Genomic DNA, 19,800 nt, shown 5'->3' with positions numbered 1-19,800 from the left:
GTGTGTTGCTGTTTCTCCTCCCCTAGCTCTTATGCAACCGAGAACAGATGGAATGTGATCACATAAAACATGGCAGCACAGTGGCTAAATGGTTAGCACTTCTGCCTGGCAGTACTAGGGTCGTTGGTTCAAATCCCAGCCACGGCACCTCCTGCCTGGAGTTTGCATGTTCTCCCTGTGCCTGCGTGGGTTTCCTCCGGGTACTCCGGTTTCCTGCCACATTCCAAAGACATGCTGGTAGGCTAATTGGATCCTGTCTAAATTGGCCCTTGTATATGAATGTGAGTTAGGGACCTTAGCTTGTATATCCCTTGAGGGTTAGGGACTGATGTGAATGTACAATATATATATATGTGTAAAAGCTCTGCGTAAATTGACGGTGCTATATATAAGTACCTGAAATAAATAAAGGGCATAAAAGGTGTTATATAATTTTTTTTTATATCTATGCACAAATGTTTTGCCTTTCATTTCTGTTTTAAACGGAATGGGTTGTTTTAAAGGTGAGGGTTCACATATACATTAATACCTCGCTTTAAGAACGCCTCGGTTAAAGTCATTTTCGGTTTACAAATGAAAATCCACTGAAAATAATGCCTCGGCTTACAAATTTTGTATGAATTTTTTTTGCAATACAAAGTATATGTCAGTGCTGATTTTTAAATGCAATTGCTGGCTTTTTTTTTTTTTTCTTCTTCACTATAGCTCACAGAATTAGCTGTCACTTTACCCAAAGTTAACGGAAATGTTGTTTCTTTTAAGAAACTAAAAAAAAAGCATTGTTTGCCCCCCCCCCCCCCTTCCTGACCTGCCAGGCTGCATGCTCTGAAAAGGGTCTGGTATGGATTTTGTGGAGGACCCCCACGCCATTTTGTTTTAAATTTTGGGTGGGAAAGGTGTCTGTGGAGTGAGTCATTAAGGCCACCCGGCAGGGGGTCTTCATGAGGAATTTGAGGTGTGAATGGTCAGTAACATATCTTTTGTTTCCAAGGGTGGGAGAGGTCTGATTGGTCATTACTGTGTGTGACAAGCTTAGTAGGAACATCCTGTGTACAGTGTTTTGTCCATCTGAGCACCTTGAAAATGCTTTGCTTTGCATGCATTTTTCATGATGAAAAAATGTTCTGGACAGCGTCGGGAACTGGAAGAGTTAAAAAAAAAAAATTGAAGCGCTGATAAAATCGACGTCTGAACGCAAGTTTATGGCGTTCAAAAAATCAACTGTAAACTCAACTGCCTGTAAACGAAGATGTGTACATGGACACATAGGAAAACATTAGGGTGAGTTCAGGTGCTGCAGAAAAAACCGCTGAACGGCTCCTAAACATGAGTTTATCAGCTGCAGTGTACATGGACACAGGAAAACATTAGGGTGCGTTCAGGGGTGAGTTTATCAGCTGCAGTGTACATGGACACATAGGAAAACATTAGGGTGCGTTCAGGGGTGAGTTTATCAGCTGCAGTGTACATGAGCCCTTACAGATTAACATTGATCTCCAGTTTTTCTGTCACTTGAATTAGTGTGGACCAAGCTGGCCAAACAGACTATTTTCAACACTATTTTCAACAGGTGAGCCCCCTGGGTGCACTGTATATACTGTATGTAGCCTCAGCTACACACCGTATACAGCACTCTGACTGTGTTCAGCCGTGTAGCACAAACTTCTCATCCCGCATCCAGAACAAAATTGAGTCAGGCTGAGCAGCACTCATCCATTCATAGGCTGCTTTGTATTCTCCGTATGAATACTAAGCTTCCTCTGATTGGCTGCAGTGGGTGGATGATGTCATTATCTCTGCCTCAGCCAGTCAAAGGAAACTTTGTGTTCAGAATTCATTGAGAAACAATAAACGTACCTGCTTGTTGGCAATTCTCTGCTGACTTTTCTGCTAGAGTGCCAGGATGAATAATACCCATGCATGTGCCGGAGTTACATCCCACAGCAGCCAATTAGGAAGGCCAAAGACCAGCACCCAAAAGAGGGTAAACGCATCGATTTAACTTTCCCAAAACAGGTAAATTCAAGGTCTGCCATGGATAATTGTCACAGTTGCTTGTGCTCTCATCCAAACTGCAAAGTCATCAAATGATTGCTCGTGCTGCACCATGGCAACTACACATCAAACAGAGGTTAAGATGGAAGCTTTTTGTGCTGTAAAAGTTAGGAGGGTTTAGTTCATGGGTGCTCAACCTGTGGCCCTCCAGATGTTGTGGAACTATAACTCTCATCATGCCTCTGTCTTTGGGAGTCATGCTTGTAAATGTCAACAGCTTGCAATGCCTCATGTAGTTTCACAACAGCTGGAGGGCCCCAGGTTGAGCACCCATGGTTTAGTTCCTCTTTAAATCATTTGTCTCAACCCTCTAACAGCCGCATTTGCTGGACAGCTTAGTCTGTTAAAGGAAGTTGAACAATAAGGACCACCAGGTGAAAATAAGCATCCCCACATCCATTGCAGGGCTATGTGTTCTGAATTGTACTTGATGAAGTCAGGGGACCTGCCACTGCTGGAGCACAGGGGAGAAGTGGCTGCAGAGACTGGTCTATCTGCATGGAGGGGACTGCAGCAGTGGCAATTGGGTAAATAAAAGTTCTTTCTCCAGGACCCCCTATAGCTAACCAAGCATTTAACCCCTGAATTGTGGGAACAGTTACACTGCAAGGAAGGACTTTTTTTGCTTTCACTGGAGTTCAGTTTTAAAACCTCTGTCAGTTTATTTTTCGCTGTCTGCTTAGCATTGGGGAAATTTTCCTTTGCTTTCCTGTTCCAGTGATGCAACAGAAAGTTATAGGATTTGGGTATGGGAGAGCCAGGAAAAGGAAAGCTCTGCCCTGTAGGGGAGATATAGATAGATAAAGATATAATAAGTGTGTATATGTATATGTGTGTGTGTGTGTGTGTGTGTGTGTGTGTGTGTGTGTATATATATATATATATATATATATAAAATGATTTTACAGTTGGGACCATATATATTTGGACACAGGCACAATTTTAGTTTTTTTTTCAGGGATTTACCAAATCGGGTTTAATTTGAGGGTATGATCCTCCAAATTGGAAGAAGGGTTGAGGAATTACAGCTCTTAAGATTAGCCATCCCCCTTTTTCAAGGGACCAAAAGTAATTGGACAATTGAATATAATCAAATAAAATGTCCATTTTTAATATTTTTTGAGAATCCATTACAGGCAATGAATTCCTGAAGTCTGCAACCCATGGACAATACCAAAGATTGTGTTTCCTCCTTTCTGATGCTTTGAAGCCTTACAATGGCCTGTTTCACTTACATGGACAGCTGTTTTGAATGCATGATGTAGGTTCACAACAATAGATTCCAAATGCAAATACCACACTTAGAATCAACTCCAGACCTTTTAACTGCTTAATTGTTGAAGAAGTAATGGAGTAGCCCACACCTGGCCATGAAGCAGCTTTTGATTCAATTGTCCAATTATGTTTTTTTCCTTGAAAAAGGGGGGGGGGATTGCTAATCTTAAGAGCTGTAATTCCTAAACCCTTCCTCCAATTTGGATGTACATACCCTCAAATTATACCTGATTGTGTGCACTTTCAGCCCATATCCATTATACAATTATAGCTTGGATATGTTTTGGTAAATATCTGAAAAAAACTAAATTTGTGCCTGTGTCCAACTAAATATGGACCTAACTGTATGTGAGTGTGTGTGTGTGTGTGTGTGTATATATATATATATATGTATGTGTGTGTGTGTGTGTATATATATATATATATATATATATATATATATATATATATATATACACACAGTGGGGATCGAACATTTGGGCACCCCAGCTAAAAATTTGTATTAATGTGCATAAAGAAGCCAAGGAAAGATGGAAAAATCTCCAAAAGGCATCAAATTACAGATTAGACATTCTTATAATATGTCAACAAAAGTTAGATTTTATTTCCATCATTTACACTTTCAAAATAACAGAAAACCAAAAAATGGCATCTGCAAAAGTTTGGGCACCCTGCAGAATTTATAGCATGCACTGCCCCCTTTGCCAAGCTGAGACCTGCCAGTGTCATGGATTGTTCTCAATCATCATCTGGGAAGACGAGGTGATGTCAATCTCAAAGGTTTGAAATGCCCAGACTCATCTGACCTTGCCCCAACAATCAGCACCATGGGTTCTTCTAAGCAGTTGTCTAGAAAACTGAAACTGAAAATAGTTGACGCTCACAAAGCTGGAGAAGGCTATAAGAAGATAGCAAAGCGTTTTCAGATGTCAATATCCTCTGTTCGGAATGTAATTAAGAAATGGCAGTCATCAGGAACAGTGGAAGTCAAAGCAAGATCTGGAAGACCAAGAAAATTATCAGACAGAACAGCTCGCAGGATTGTGAGAAAAACAATTCAAAACCCACGTTTGACTGCACGATCCCTCCAGAAAGATCTGGCAGACACTGGAGTTGTGGTACACTATTCCACTATAAAGAGATACTTGTACAAATATGGTCTTCATGGAAGAGTCATCAGAAGAAAACCTCTTCTATGTCCTCACCACAAAAATCATCGTTTGAATTTTGCAAATGAACATATAGACAAACCTGATGCATTTTGGAAACAAGTTCTGTGGACCAATGAGGTTAAAATTGAACTTTTTGGCCGGAATGAGCAAAGGTACGTTTGGAGAAGAAGGGTCACAGAATTTAATGAAAAGAACCTCTGTCCAACTGTTAAGCATGGGGTTGGATCAATCATGCTTTGGGGTTGTGTTGCAGCCAGTGGCACAGGGAACATCTCACGAGTAGAAGGAAAAATGGATTCAATAAAATTTCAGCAAAGTTTGGATGGTAACTTGATGCCATCTGTGAAAAAGCTGAAGTTAAAGAGAGGATGGCTTCTACAAACGGGTAATGATCCTAAACACACCTCGAAATCCACGGGGGATTACATCAAGAGGCGTAAACTGAAGGTTTTGCCATGGCCTTCACAATCTCCTGACCTCAAAATAATTGAAAATCTATGGATAGACCTTAAAAGAGCAGCGCGTGACAGACAGCCCAGAAATCTCAAAGAACTGGAAGACTTTTGTAAGGAAGAATGGGCAAAGATACCTCAAACAAGAATTGAAAGACTCTTGGCTGGCTACAAAAAGCATTTACAAGCTGTGATACTTGCCAAAGGGGGCAGTACAAGATATTAACTCTGCAGGGTGTCCAAACTTTTGCAGACGCCATTTTTTTTGTTTTATGTTATTTTGAAAGTGTAAATGATGGAAATAAAATCTAACTTTTGTTGACATATTATAAGAATGTCTAATCTGTAATTTGATGCCTTTTGGAGATTTTTCCATCTTTCCTTGGCTTCCTTATGCACATTAATACAAATTTTTAGCTGGGGTGCCCAAACTTTCGATCCCCACTGTATATCTCAGTAATGGGACACAGTAGGGGAGGAATGGAATCTGTCATTTTGTGTTTCCTTCGTGGCCTTTGTGGTGATCTCTCTGCTTTTGTACAGGCAGTACTATTGTACATTGTTTGTGTTGTTGTAATGGTATGAAAACACTTGCCAAAGGCTTGTAAACACATTCACACTCGTTATTGGACAACCACATATACGCGTGTATGGCCAATGTAAGGCCCTCAGGAAGGGTCTGTTTTTTTGAGGAATACAAATACAGACATCCAACTGATGATAAATAAAATATATACTTTTTATTACAGGCAAAGGGGGACAAGCAGGACATTCAGAGAAGAAAAAAGACAAAAGTAAGGAAAACATGTTGGTGTAAATTGTAATGTATTTATAAAGTACTGAAAACATATTAAGAGGTAGTTTCACTTTTGTTTGCAAGCTATTTGTTCTACACTCAGGGTTCATCTAGTTTCTCCTCATCCTACTAAGAATCTAGAATCTGATCATCTGCAAATGAGTTGTCATTTTTTTTATATGGTCCAGCTTTTATGCTTTTGTTGCCTCCCTTTAACAGTTGTTATACATTAGTTATATATTGTAGTTTGCAGTGTTACATCTGTGCTAATTGCTGGCTTTCAAAGTCACACCTCATGCACACTGGGAATTTTTACAGTTGCTGTTTTAGGCATCGGACATTTTTTCCTACAGCCAGTAAACTCCCCAGCATATTGGTCATGCACACATAGGGATTCATTTACTAAAGGCAAATAGACTGTGCACTTTACAAAGTGCAATTGCACTCTGCAAGAGCAGTTGCTCCAGAGGCTAGTAAATGAGCAGAAGCTCTGCTGACTTCTATCATCCAATCATGTGCACACAAAAATGCTGTTTTTTTAATTTTTCCTTGCATGTGATTGGGTATTCTTTGCACGGTAAAAATTTACCTAATTTACTAAGCTCTGTAGCAACTGCACCTTGCAAAGTGCACAGTCTATTTGCCTTTAGTAAATCAACCCCATCTGCTTTTATCAGCATTTATTGGCAGGGGGGTTTTCAGGCAGTAAAAAAACAGAACTACCTCATTTTAAGAGGATTTTTTAAGCTGTAAAAAAGCTCTAACGCAGAAAACCGCTACAAAAACCCACAGTTATCTGGTGTTAATGAGCGTTTTTGAGCCTCAAGCTTTTGTGGGAGTATAGTTTTGCTAAAAAAAAAATGCAAATGCTGAAAAACGCTAATGCAAAAAATGCTAAAAAGTGCGACAAAACACTTTGCTGCTTTGCGGCATTCTACAGTTAATGCTGCTGGCATTTTTATAAAGTCCATTGTACATGAGGCCTTAGTGTCTAAACAGTGGCATGCTTTCTTCTCAGAGTATGTGGAAAAACCATTAAAACTTGTCTTAAAAGTTGGGACTGGAGAAGTGAAGGAGCTGTCCACAGCCCGGGCTTCAGCTATTTCACATAGCTTCCATGAAGACAAGGCAGACCATGATAAACACAGAGACAAAAAGAAGAAGAAAAAGAAGAAAAATGAGAAAACACTTGGGCCGGGTGAGGAAAAAAAGAAGAAAAAGGTGGGTATGATTTCACTATGGGGTATCAGTAATGGGCCTGCCAGCTTTCTAATCTCCAGTGTAAATGCAGAGCAGATGCACAGGAAGAGGGAAGGTTTCAGAGTGCTGAGACCACACTTTAGCTTCTCTTGTGAACTCCGTGGATGAATTAATCGACAGTGTCTCCAGTTACAGAGCCCTGAGATTTGTTATAGAGCTCACAGTATTTGATTAAGAATATGTCAATGTCCATATCCTGGTTACCGTTCTACCTTTTTAAAGGCTATTATACAGGGTGTACAGAGGGTGTTTAACAGGCAGTGATAAGGATACCCAGGATACTTTCCTTTTTATGGAACCTCTTACGAGGATCTCTGTATTTGAAGACAGCTTGTACTGGCTGTATACCAAAACTGCCATAAATGATCTAGGCAAGGAAAGAATGAAAAGTTTTTTGTTTTAAGATTGGCTTGATCTACCAAAATGTACCAAAGGCATTTTAACACTGTACTCATTCCTTAACATAGTGTAAATTTGTTATTATTCTGCATCTGTTTTGAGCATGAGTCTTAGGCATCCAGTTGGAACTGTACTTTGTGCAGTTAGATCAAATTAATATCCATGTTGTTGCAAAATCTAAAAAAGAAAAAAAGTGTTAAATAATTTTCAATTATGATGTCTTTTTTGATTCCGAAATCGTGTTCCTAGGATGAAAAGAAGAAGAAAGACAAAAGTCATCGTGAAAGTGACCCTGATCATGAACATTCACTCCATTCATCACTTAGACCTGATTTACCAGCAGTATCTGTTCAGGATTCTTCCATTGTAAAGCCAGAAGGTAAAGAACAACCCACAGAATCATACGATTACTGCCACCCGTAAAGTCTGAAAATGTTTTATACAGTTGTATATCAGTGGATCAAGTGAGTCTGATTTTGACCATCAGATGATAATGTTGTGGCAGTTGTACAGCCAGCTGGTAGCTTCCACGGTCCCTAAGAAGGGGTTTGTTAAACTTATCCTTTAAGTTCACCTTTTGGAACATGTTACGTTTCACTTTTCAGGCTAACATTTTCAGCAGGTACCATCTTACTTCCTGTGTGACTAAAGATACATTGTTGATGTTCTTTTGTAAACCTCTAATCCCCACCCCATCTAATGGAGATGAAGAGAGAGAGACCTGTTTTCCAGGCTGGAATTTAAACAGAAGTGGCTTCCCTTATATATTCAGTGGAAATATGAGCGTAGCAACCCAAGAACAGGAAGTGTTATTCGCAGGATTACCAGGTGGAAATAAAGGAAAAAAATGTGTATGTCAAACATCCATTTTTTTTGTTCATAACAGTGTGCCCTGTGACTAAAGCATACATAAAAATCTAAATAAGGCCATAAATGTCAGACCCATTGTAACAATACGGTCACATTTTGCCCTAGAAAAGGTTACCCTTTTACATAGTTCTGCTGACAGCTGGACCACTCGCATAACAGCATCATTCACAACCATATAGTACTCCCCATTCACCCTGTTTAGTGGTGAGTGTAGACTAGTTATTCCTAGTTCGATCTTTTGATGTTTTAGTGATGAACACAGATTCTAATTGCTAATATATAAATGCATAGAAAAGAATATAAGTATGATCTTTAGGTAAAATTTTAAAGCAACTATACTGGAGCCTCAGACCTTAGATTTAAGGTGTATTACTTTTTTTCCATGTAGAAGATCAGACTCCACTGCAAGAAGCTTTGAATCAGCTTGTCAGGCAACTTCAAAGGTAAGATGTTCCAAAAAACCTATTCTTATTTATCTACTATTAGTGTAGTGGAGACAATATTTGCAAGGACACTGCTGCTACATTTTAGCATGGATACAATGTTTATTCTAAATGTATATGCCCAAAAGAATGGTACATCTAATGGAACATTTTTTTTTTGTTAGCTTATACCCTCTAGTGGTCAGAAGTAGCAAATTCACTAGTGTGCTTGTAATATTGTTACAAAATGACACAGAGCATGGCATAAAGACAACAGGCCTTCTTAAACTGGGTGTTACATGAGATTATCATATTCATATTGAATAAAATTAGAAAAATGTGTGGATCTTGAGTGAAAACATAAATTCTTCCCATGTTGGTTTCAGGCTCGGTTCACATTAGTGCCATTTTGCAGGCCGTGGCATGGCAGCCCATTCGTTTGAATGTTGTCCATTTTATTCAACACTGAATGATAACATGAGGTGTCACTTACAGATCTGTGTTGAATGGGCAAAGTAACTGGTTCACTTTGAAGTCCATAATTTGTAACATGGCCTGAGGATCCAAGCTGGACTTTAGCAATACTGGATATACCGTATATACCTGGTTGGACGAGGTGACAGAGTAAAGAATTGCTAACACAAATGTTTTGCCTTTTTCTCACAGTGAAATGTTTTTGATTTAGATGTTTGCAAGAGAGAATTTTATGTGTAGCATGTGATCAATGCTTATACTAACACAAGGGGCTTGACTTGCCACTCTTTGAAGCTGAACTCTAAGCACACAAATGTTGATTTAACAAATTGTGAAATAGCCACGAATGGATATAAATCCACTCTGTGTTTATGCAATGTATTTGCAAACCCAGAAAGCTTGTAAAAGAGTACAGAGCTATGGGTGGTACCCAACAGTTTCTCTCAGTACAGAATGCTACAGAGGGGCACATACAAGATCAATCATCCCGCACAAGTACAGAGAACAGCAGACTGGCATTCTATACAGGAGGTTCAGGCACAAAGATATCTGTGCACTAATTGGGTTTGACACTGGATTACTGCACAGATCTGGAAGAAATGCACAGAGCACACATTCAAGAATACATATGCCTCTTAAGGCACATATGCCTTGCTTTGTTGTTAGCCTTCTGAATCCAACATGAGTGCAATTCTCACAGAATAAAAAATGATTGCAAATGCCTTGAGAAATAAGATATGCACTGGGTTATAAATCATGGTCATTGCTTTCATCTTTGGAAGCAGTTCTTGCAAATTATTTAAGGCATGTCAGGGTAAAATAAAACCAATAATATATTTAATACATCTTTTATAGTTCATCCATCTTTTAACATGCTTTATCTCTTTAAAAATGCAGTAAGAACAGTTGACCTCACGTTGATGGTCAAAGCTCCTAGGTTAGCCACTATTCTCTGTACCTGGCTATGAAGAAGCTGTCAGTTTAACGTTTTACTGCACCATATTAATGGGGCTGAAAAGACCAGTTTGTGTGATTGAACATCCCTACAATATATACTTTATACAGCTCAGGCAATACTACAGACGCATTTTTGCTGTGAGCCACCCTGGACTCCCACTCCTCAGGGATGAGATCTGTGCCATATATACGTGGTTTGATGGTTCAGTGACAGATCTGCCGAGCCTGGGGGCCCAATGTACGTTTTAGAATGCACCTGCATTGCTCCAAACAGTCTTCTGCCATCCCCTGAGTGCTAGTTAATGACCCTTTATGAACAAAGAGAACCCCTCTCCCCCTTTATAGGGTGTGCAGATGATGTCCCACAGGGTGATTCCCTTGTGAGTGTAAAGCCACCCATTGCCATTCCCTCCTCCCTTCTGGTTAGGGAGATGGTGTTCACAGCCCAGGTTGAGCTATGCTCCATGGGGAGGGTTTGTGTTTACATTAGATGAGACCAGATACAGGCCTTTTTTCTACCATTCCACATCACAGCCCAGTCAGGTTAACAGGAAGGCTCATTTGATTATCCCATAAATATTCTATTGCAAACAGCTTCCAAGAACAGGGATACAAGCTACAATTTAATATAGCATGTGGTCCTAGTACTTCTGCATAAATTCCAACCCTCAAGTTTCTAAGATGTGTGGAGATGTCACAAATAGCCAGGTATGCTTCTGCATATTTTTTGGCAATGCCCTGTGCTTCATCAGTTTTTGAAAGGAGTTAAGAATGTAAATCTAAAATTGACGTCAGTGGACCTCGGCTCAGACCCTATGGGTTACTTGCTACACTTTAACACAGAAAAAAACAAAAAACTTTATATAGTCCCACGAACGTTATTTAGGAAGGTAGACATCAGTGTGCAAAATCCAGTAACACATAAAGCAGGTAGTCAGAATTAATTATTTACTGATTATACTACAGTACTTTAATGCTGGCTTATTTTGTTTAATGCACTTTTACAGTGTCTTTTATTTTTGTATTAAACATAGGAAAAGTCTATATATGGTATATCTATTTAAATTTTATTTTTTTTTCATTTACACAGAAAGGACCCCAGCTCTTTTTTTGCATTCCCCGTTACAGATTTTATCGCTCCTGGTTACTCAATGATTATTAAACACCCCATGGACTTCAGCACAATAAAGGAAAAGATTAAGAACAACGCGTACGATTCAATAGAAGAACTTAAGGTACGGAAAGGTCAGAATATTTATAGGTGATTGTCATGAAAAGCTTCCACTCAATAAGGATTGTGATCTACACACAAAAAGTATATATTTTCTTATAATAGAACAGTTGATATCATTTAATTGAAGTATTACTAAACCCAGAACCCTGTATTCACTATATCTGGTCTCCCACACTACACAGAACATGGAATGCAAATACTTTAGTAAATATAAACTTCTAAATATCTTTTCTCATCAGCAGTTAGTCTTGTGACTTATATCAGTGTTCAGCAAAGCACTGGTTAAAGCTTGTAGGAGGCGTTTTCTCTAGGAGGATGCAGAACCCCTGACCTCTGTCTGGGCAGTGTTGATGGGCCCTGTGCTGATCACATACACTCTCCCAAGAAAAAAAAAACCTCTCTAGTTATACACACCAAATTGAGCATGTGCAGTGTCTCCTCACGATATGTCTTAACAGAAGATAAGAGGGGAGGATCAGAGAAGTCAGGATCAAACAGCATTTTTACACAATGCCAAGGATTAACCCCTTGCGTTCCACAGGGAGAATAACAAGCATGCTTTACTGCATATACAGACTGATTTTACCGTTGTGGGTTTAGTAACATATAAGTTGCCACTTTTCAGATTAGCTGATTTTCTAAGCCAAATACCAGTATGGTGTCTTTGCTGAACCCCAGCATTACATTATCATGGAAGACTATAAGGAAAGCCCCTAATGGTTTATTGGCATAAACCCTTAGTAAATTAAACCCAGGTTCAATGTGTAGGGTTAATTTTAATGAGCTGCAGGGTGGTAAGTTCTTGTTAGTGGCTGGGAGGTTGATGCTTTCACTTCTTGTAAATTCATATTTATTTTCAGTGCCAAAATATCCTGTACCAGGCTTTTGGCAACAAAAACAATCACATAGTTTTTAATATTGCTATCATGGGTAATCAACAGATCAATTTTAACAAAATCTGATCATTAGCATATTTTAATAGGGTCAGACTGATGTCCCAAGGCTAGCTTGGCATCTACAAACTGTACAGTTTGTAAACAAACCTAACGACTTGCGTGTTCTCACTATGTTATAGCTGTAATAAACTTCATATGAATGGTGAACCACACCAATCGATTCTTGATTGAAAAGAATCTGTACTGTCAGACACGGTGTGCCCTAATGGTTAACAGTGGGCACTTGTCCATGGTCTGACAGCCGGAAGCGCATACCTGTGCATGCTGTTAGTTGTGATATGTGGATTAACACAAAAGTGCACCTTATTAGAAAAACTGAATATTTTTCTGGAAATCTATTTTACACCTACCACCGCCCCAAAATCTAATGTGTCTCTTAGGCAGCAGTTGTAATTTGTTGGTCTTTATTACAGCTCTACAAACTCCAATGAACTGACTATAACCTTTTCATAACTTTTTCATAGGAAAACTTCAAGCAAATTTGCCACAATGCCATGATTTACAACAAGCCTGGAACCATTTATTTCAAGGCTGCCAAAAAGCTGCTGAACTCTGGAATGAAGATCCTTAGTCAGGTATAGGCTCTATATGCTATTGCAGGACCTGTGAATTATTCTGGGTCTCAAACTTTTCATAAGGTGTGCATCTGTGGCTTAGAGCTAGCTTTAAATACCTACTGCTTATGTAATTTAACTACTTCACTTTTTGGATGTACTATATATGTCAAAACAGTTATCCTAATGTTGCCAGGAGCCCAGGTCACTGGATTTAGTATGCAGAGTTGGAGGAGATCGAGGAATGTCCGTTCCCCAATTTCCTCTGCACTGAATAAAACCTGAAGTGATGATGATTTCATCACTTCAGTTTCAGAGCTGTCATTCCCTGGCTGATGCAGCCTGGGAAGCCCACTAACTGGGTAGTTCTGTGATCAGTTAATTGCTTTGGAGGAAAGGGGAGAAATTGAGGTATAATAGACCTTCAGTGTCTTCATAAAGATTACCTGCCAAATGTGAACATTTGGGGATAAGTTAACACCTTGTGATAGCAATAAAGTTCAATAAAAAATAAAATAATTATAGCATTTATTAGAAACTTGAAAAGAGGAAACAAAAAGTATCCCCAGTTGCCCTGCACATACTCGCATCCTCCGAGGAGCAATTCTTTCAACCATCAAAGACCAATGCCTTTTCCAGCATGATGGAGCACCTTGCCATAAGGCAAAAGTGATAACTAAGTGGCTTGGGGAACAAAACATTGAAATTGTGAGTCCATGGCCAGGAAACTCCCCAGACCTTAAACCCATTGAGAACTTGTGGTCAATCCCCGAGGTGGATAAACAAAATAAACCCGCACAAATTCTGACAAACTCTAAGCATTGATTATGCAAGAATGGGCTGCCGTCAGTCAGGATGTGGCCCAGAAGTTGATTGACCGCACGCCAGGGCGAATTGCAAGGGGTCTTGAATAAGAAGGGTCTACGCTGCAAATATTGACTCTTTGCATAAATTTCATGTGATTGTCAATAAAAGCCTTTGACACTTATGAAATGCTTGTAATTCTAATTATACTTTAGTACACCATAGTAACATTTGACAAAAAAGATCTAAAAACACTGAAGCAGCAGACTTTGTAAAAATTTATATTTGTGTCATTCTCAAAACTTTTGGCCACAGCTGTATAACACCATATACACTCCATTTTGTAGAACTACAGATTAAGTAATGTAATACTATAAATTTATAAATTAATAATGATAAATAAATTGCTATGTAAATAATGTGAAATTAGTTCCTCAATAATGTGCAACAGTCCTCCAGATAAGTCTCTTCAACGAGCACTGCTTCATTTTATTGCTGGAATCTTTCCACGATCAGTGGCTGTAGCCACTGATCAGCGTACTCTGAGTTCAGGGGGGATTTCTCCATCCACCTTGTTTGTGTAAATGGAGGAACCTGTTAGTGTTGTGGGTTTTTTTTTTTTTTTTTTCATTTAGTTTGCGGTCTAAATGGGGGGGGGGAAGAACTACCTCTCTATGGCCGGCTGCAGGAACACATACAGCAGTAAAATTCTGACAAAAATACATTTTGATTTTAGATGCACTTTAAAAAACCATAGCTTATAAGTCTCATGCTTTTTGTATCCTAAAGAAATGATTGTGTTTGTCTGCTGTGCTCAATACAGGAGAGAATCCAGAGTTTAAAGCAGAGTATAGAGTTTATGGCAGATCTTCAGATTGGTGGGAAGGACAAAGAGAATCCTGATTCTAAGGGAAATATGGAAAATATGGAAGAACTCAAAGAAGAATCAATGGACACCAGTGATATTGCTGCCTTCAAAACATCAGTCAAAGATTTTAAAAGGTATGTGATTCTAGGTCATCTCCTAGGGCAACACACTTGTGCAAAGTCTATGCCCACAGTTACCTGGACAGGAACAGTGCTGCCAGGTAGCTAGATAGTTTGAAGCACTGATGCTTTATGACCTCTGTGTTCTTTTGGAAGCGAATACATTACATCAGTAGTCCAGGATATCATCCCTGAGAGAGGAAGGGGGGGGGGGTGTTAAGACCAGGTCAGTTAAGTTAGAGCACCGTATCTGTTTCTGTGCTGAGAGCAAGCATTAGCTGTATTTGTTGTTTGAAGATGCAAAGACTTCTGCTGAAATGTTCCTGATGAAGTGGGGAAGGCCCTTTTGTCATCCTTCCTTTTTGTACCAGTAAGGTGTGAAAAGCCAAGTTTAGTAGTGGTATCTAATGATGCTTTTAAAGCCCCCAAAGATAAATAGATGGTCATTTTGCACCGCTTCTCCTTCGGTTATAATTTTCTTCTTAAATTTAATTTGCTGATTGTTGGACGAGTATGTAAGTAACTGAGCTATTGTATCTTCCTATTGCAAATGTTTTATTGGATATTATGCACATTGATACCAAGGACAAGAAACAATGACTACCAAAACACCGCTAACCCTGCACAAAACAATTGATTAGCAAAGTTACAAACTGTGGTTAGTGGGGCATAAAATCAGTTCTGCAGGGAGCCACTAATCCTTCCGTGAGGATCTAGTGTTGATAGATATGAAGTGCCATGTCATTGAAGGTGATTTTATCTGCACAGGCTGTAATTGACTGTGGGAAATTTTCCATGCAAGCAATCTGGGGTATTACATTTTCTGAAAGGGCTATTATGGCCTTTTTTTTTTGTTTTGTTTTGTTTTAAGATCAATAGACATTATATACAATATTGTATATACTTTGCAGTGTTCTTTCTCTAAAATAGTAGCAAAGAGTATACACCAATTAGCCATAGTTACATGACCATTGGCAGGTTAAGTGGTTATCTTGTTACAATGGCTTCTGAAAATCAGTGGTATAAGTTGGGAAGCAAGTGAAGATGTTGTCCCAGAAGTTGATGTGTTGAAAGCAGAAAAATGGGTATAACAGTTCATTGTGTGTGGGGCTGTATAGCTGACAGGGTGCCCATGCTGACCCGTGTCCACAGCCAAAAGCTCCTACAATGGCCACTTGAACATCAGAAGTGGATCACGGCGCAATGGAAGAAGGTGGCCTGGTCTGATGAGTCACATTTTCTTTTACATCATGTGGATGGCCGTGTGCATGTGTGTTGCTTACCTGGGAAAGAGCTGCAGGACACAGTATTGGGAAGAATGCAAGCTGGCGGATGCAGTCTAATCCTTTGTGCAATGTTGTGCTAGGAAACTTTGGTCCTGCCATTCATGCGGATGTTACTTTGAGACATGCAACCTTACCTAAATATCGTTGTTGACCAAACGCACCCCTTCATGGAAGCAGTCTTCCTTATTGGCAGTGGCCTCTTTCGGCAGGATAATGTGCCCTGCCACACTGTATTGACTTGAGCTCCAAAGTCTCCAGATCTCAATCCAATGGAGCATTAAGGTATATACTAGAAAAATGAGTCCAATCTATGGAGGTCCCACCTCGCAACGTACAGGAGTTAAAGGATCTACTACTGACGGCTTTAGAGTTATAGTTGCACCCATGCCTTGACAAGTCAGGGCCGTTTTGGCAGAAAAAGGGAGACCTACTCAATATTAGGTGTGTGGCCATAAAGATATGGCTGATCAATGCGTGAGGAACTTTGTATGTGAATTTCTGTATAACAGGAAAAACAACCAGAACCAAAAGAAAAAAACCTTTACAGCAGTTGAATATTATTTTTTATAGGTCAATGTAGGCAAGGTGAAGTAGAATTATAATACTTTCCATGGGGAAGAGGTGTATTAAAGGGTATTTTAGCTGCTGTATTCTGGAACTTCAAGCAGAGAAACATTCTGCTTAGTTCTGATTGAGGGGGCTGGGAAGCTGTGCTGGTCATGTCTGTATTCAGCAGGCAGATATGATCTCACCAGTTGTACTACTTGCACCGGGTATCATGTGTTTTATTTATTTTTTGTCTCTAAATCCCCTCCATGTTTGCCTATGTGGCCAAGCACATATAGGCATTTACAGACACTTAAAGGCAGAAAAAAAAACATCAATTGCACATTCAGGAGAGACACGTTTTGGCATTAAAAAACGCCAAATGCGCCTACTGCTTGCTTTTGTTTTCCCTACTTCTGTGAGCAGCATGAGCAGCACTGCCTTAAAATCAGCACTCTTGTATGGTTCCTTTTTATGACCTTTTTTTTATTTTCACAGAAAGGATAAGGATCAGTCAGAAGACAAGCAGAGGATAAATGAAGGAGCTTTAGAAAAAGAACAGGAACAGATCGACCAAATAATCAGAGATTCTTTTGGAAAACTAACAAAAAGAGCAGCTAACAGTAAGGTGAGAAGTAACCGCTTCAAGAGTACATGTAATGATCTACACAAATTAAAGTTTGATCTTCATGAACTCAAGCCTAATAAATGACAAAATTGTCCAATTAGTATGTGTGAAATGCTGTGTAGTTTAAGAACACAGGTTCTTTTACCTATAGTCAATGATTAAAACTAAGCTGTTGCTAGTATAAATTAATATAAATGCAAACCATTCGCCCCCTGTTTAAAATAAATAAAATATGTTGAATACGTACATATTTGGCAGACTAGTTCTTCTGTTACAGAGCAGTTCTGGTTGAATTCTTTTTTCTTTATATATAACAGGATCACTTTCTGAGTTTCATTACTTATAGGCTGAGCCAAAATCTAGTGAAAGTATTTGTAGTGAACAAGGCCAAGGTGAATACTTAAAGTGGTTCTAAAGGTTGGGTGTTTTTTACCTTAATGCATTTCCTGTATTAATGTGAAAAACTGTGCCCAGTTGTAGTCTTTTCTCCCTTCTCTTCCTCTTCTCACAGTGACTCAAGCAGCAGAAGCCATTGGCTCCTGCTGCTGTCATCCCAATGGTGTGAGGAGGGATCTGTGACAGGGCCAATCCGCACTGTCTGTGTCAATGTAAACGGGCAGGGCAGCTCAGGAGCTAGCCTGCAGGTGTGCCCCCATAGCAAGTGGGCTGCTTATTATTTGATTTATTTTGCATTTTCTGTGGCACTTCTTATATCTGCTACATAAATCATTACAGCTAGAGTTTGAGAGAAGAAAGCAAGATGGAACTACAACTTTGGCCCTTCTGAACCCTGGAGGCACAGCATTGGGTATGTAGTTGGCAAAAAAAAAATGTTTCTTAGTAATAACATCCATTGTTAACTGTATAAATTATGATATTTGGGGAGACTCATGTATTCGTGGATTGGAGTAAACTAATTACAGTTCTAAAGCAGGGCTTCAGTCATCTCTCCTTCATAATTTCTAGACTTCAGTGTGGAGTGTGTTTTCAGCTGATAACTTTCTAATAGTAGGATGCAAAGGACCATTAATTGTGTATAGTGAATCTAAAGTGCTATTTAAACCCCAAAACAAACCTTGAATATGTTGCAGTTTACTAATCTTTTAAAAGTGGTAGCTGCATTCGTTTTACTTTTTCAGGCTTAGAAAAAAGACACAGCGCCTCAAAGTGTAGACTTGTAGACAATTTAATAATCGTAAAGCAGAGATTAGGCTTAACAGGGACGCCGTGTTTTTCTCTGCATTATCTTGGAGCCAGCTTCTGCTCTTCACCCTGCCAAGTGGATGGACTTTTCTTAAGCAATCTGCATTGGGCTTCCTTTCACTTGATACCCTTCACCTTTAACCAAGTTCCATGCGCCTTATTTTCTGTATTTCTTTTTCAGGCTTTTCTTCCTTTTTTCACTTGCTGATACAGCCATTAACTCTCTTCCTGTCTTTGATTGTCTCCACTCTGGATAGAGGAAAAGCAGAGACACCTTTGGACAGCAACATTGTCAGTCTGGGGAGAAATTAGTGTTAGATGCACTAGCAGATTTGGATGGACTTGACTACAAAAAATTAAAGCTAAACTCCAGTTTACACTTTTTAAGCAGTTACAGCAAACCTTTATTTATTTTTTTCATTTTGAGATAAAGGTTTTATATAAATGAATAAAAGCTAACCACTGTAAGCACCTTTCATTGATAAAGCGGAACCAAAGGCACACTTTTACTGCACACCTTCCCTTTTGCTGGACAGCTTGGCTGGTTGAAAGTAAGTTGAAAAATAATACTTGCTGGATTAGATGAAAGGAAAAAAGCCTAAAAAAAAAAATAATGCTGGCCACATATCCAAGAAATGGTAAGTTGCAATATATTCCATTTTTGTGTTTGGGTTTAATACTGATTTAAAGGCTAACTCCACCTTTTTATTGCTGTCTGTGCCCCTTGTTAGGGAAATTCACCCTATTTGTCCTTTTCTATTCTCATTAAAAGTGAAAGTAAAAGAAAATCCAAAATTGGGGGTTGACATCAAAACACTAAGAGAGAGGAAAACTTCCAGTGTGGACACTAGTTCTGGTAACACATCCAGATTCCCTCACTTTGGACAGATTTTCTCTCACTTCCTGTTTTGGCTGTGGGACAGCAAGTGAAGGGAGATCTTTCCAATGGGACACAAATGGCAAAAAAAAAAAAAAAAAAACCCTGACTGGGGTTATAACCATCCCTTACTCTATACAAAATGAAAAAAAAGTTTGTCTTTAATTACACTTTCAACTAGTGATCCATTACAGGAGGATGGGTCGGTCTGTATCACTTTTTTGGCTCAACCATATGGACCTACAGTAGCTCCACTTCCAGCTGCCCAGGCCCGTATCTACCTACAGCACGGCTTCCAGCTGCCCAGGTCTGTACACGCTAGCAGCCTCTGCTGAACAAACCAATGGCTAAGAAGCCACTAATCAGCTCTTTACCTAAAATGTGAATCCACCCACTGCCGCTTCTCTGCCCTCTCTCCCTTTGTTTCCTGCCCCATCACATCCCTGCTGCACTGGTCACTAAAATGCCCCGCCCCCCCCCCTTCTTGCTGTCCTTCACTTATCCCCCGAAACACCAATTTCCCCCCAAACACTGCCAACACAGATCCCCTGTGGCTCCAATGTAATTTCCGGCTTCCCTCCTCTGCCGGCAAT

The 19,800-nt window shown here is 39.5% G+C and overlaps 1 protein-coding gene across 2 annotated transcripts in view; it reads left to right on the top strand.

Annotated features, from left to right (window-relative positions):
* The window catches only part of BRD7 (bromodomain containing 7), a 66,452-nt gene that overhangs the window by 1,064 nt on the left and 45,588 nt on the right, over nt 1-19,800 (top strand). For both annotated transcript variants that reach the window (XM_089689486.1, XM_089689485.1), the window contains exons 2-10: nt 5,704-5,748; nt 6,769-6,971; nt 7,659-7,788; nt 8,668-8,722; nt 11,223-11,367; nt 12,787-12,897; nt 14,504-14,682; nt 16,998-17,127; nt 17,863-17,935. In XM_089689486.1, coding sequence (XP_089545612.1) covers nt 5,704-5,748; nt 6,769-6,971; nt 7,659-7,788; nt 8,668-8,722; nt 11,223-11,367; nt 12,787-12,897; nt 14,504-14,682; nt 16,998-17,127; nt 17,863-17,935 — 1,071 coding nt within the window. The remainder of the gene's footprint in view (nt 1-5,703; nt 5,749-6,768; nt 6,972-7,658; nt 7,789-8,667; nt 8,723-11,222; nt 11,368-12,786; nt 12,898-14,503; nt 14,683-16,997; nt 17,128-17,862; nt 17,936-19,800) is intronic.

This window comes from Staurois parvus, unplaced genomic scaffold (genome assembly GCF_062004578.1).
Source record: "Staurois parvus isolate SC_StPar_1 unplaced genomic scaffold, SC_StPar_1.0 ptg000476l, whole genome shotgun sequence".
Lineage (NCBI taxonomy): Eukaryota > Metazoa > Chordata > Amphibia > Anura > Ranidae > Staurois > Staurois parvus.
Note: the sequence above shows the minus strand (reverse complement) of the source record. Positions and strands in the feature narration are given on the sequence as shown.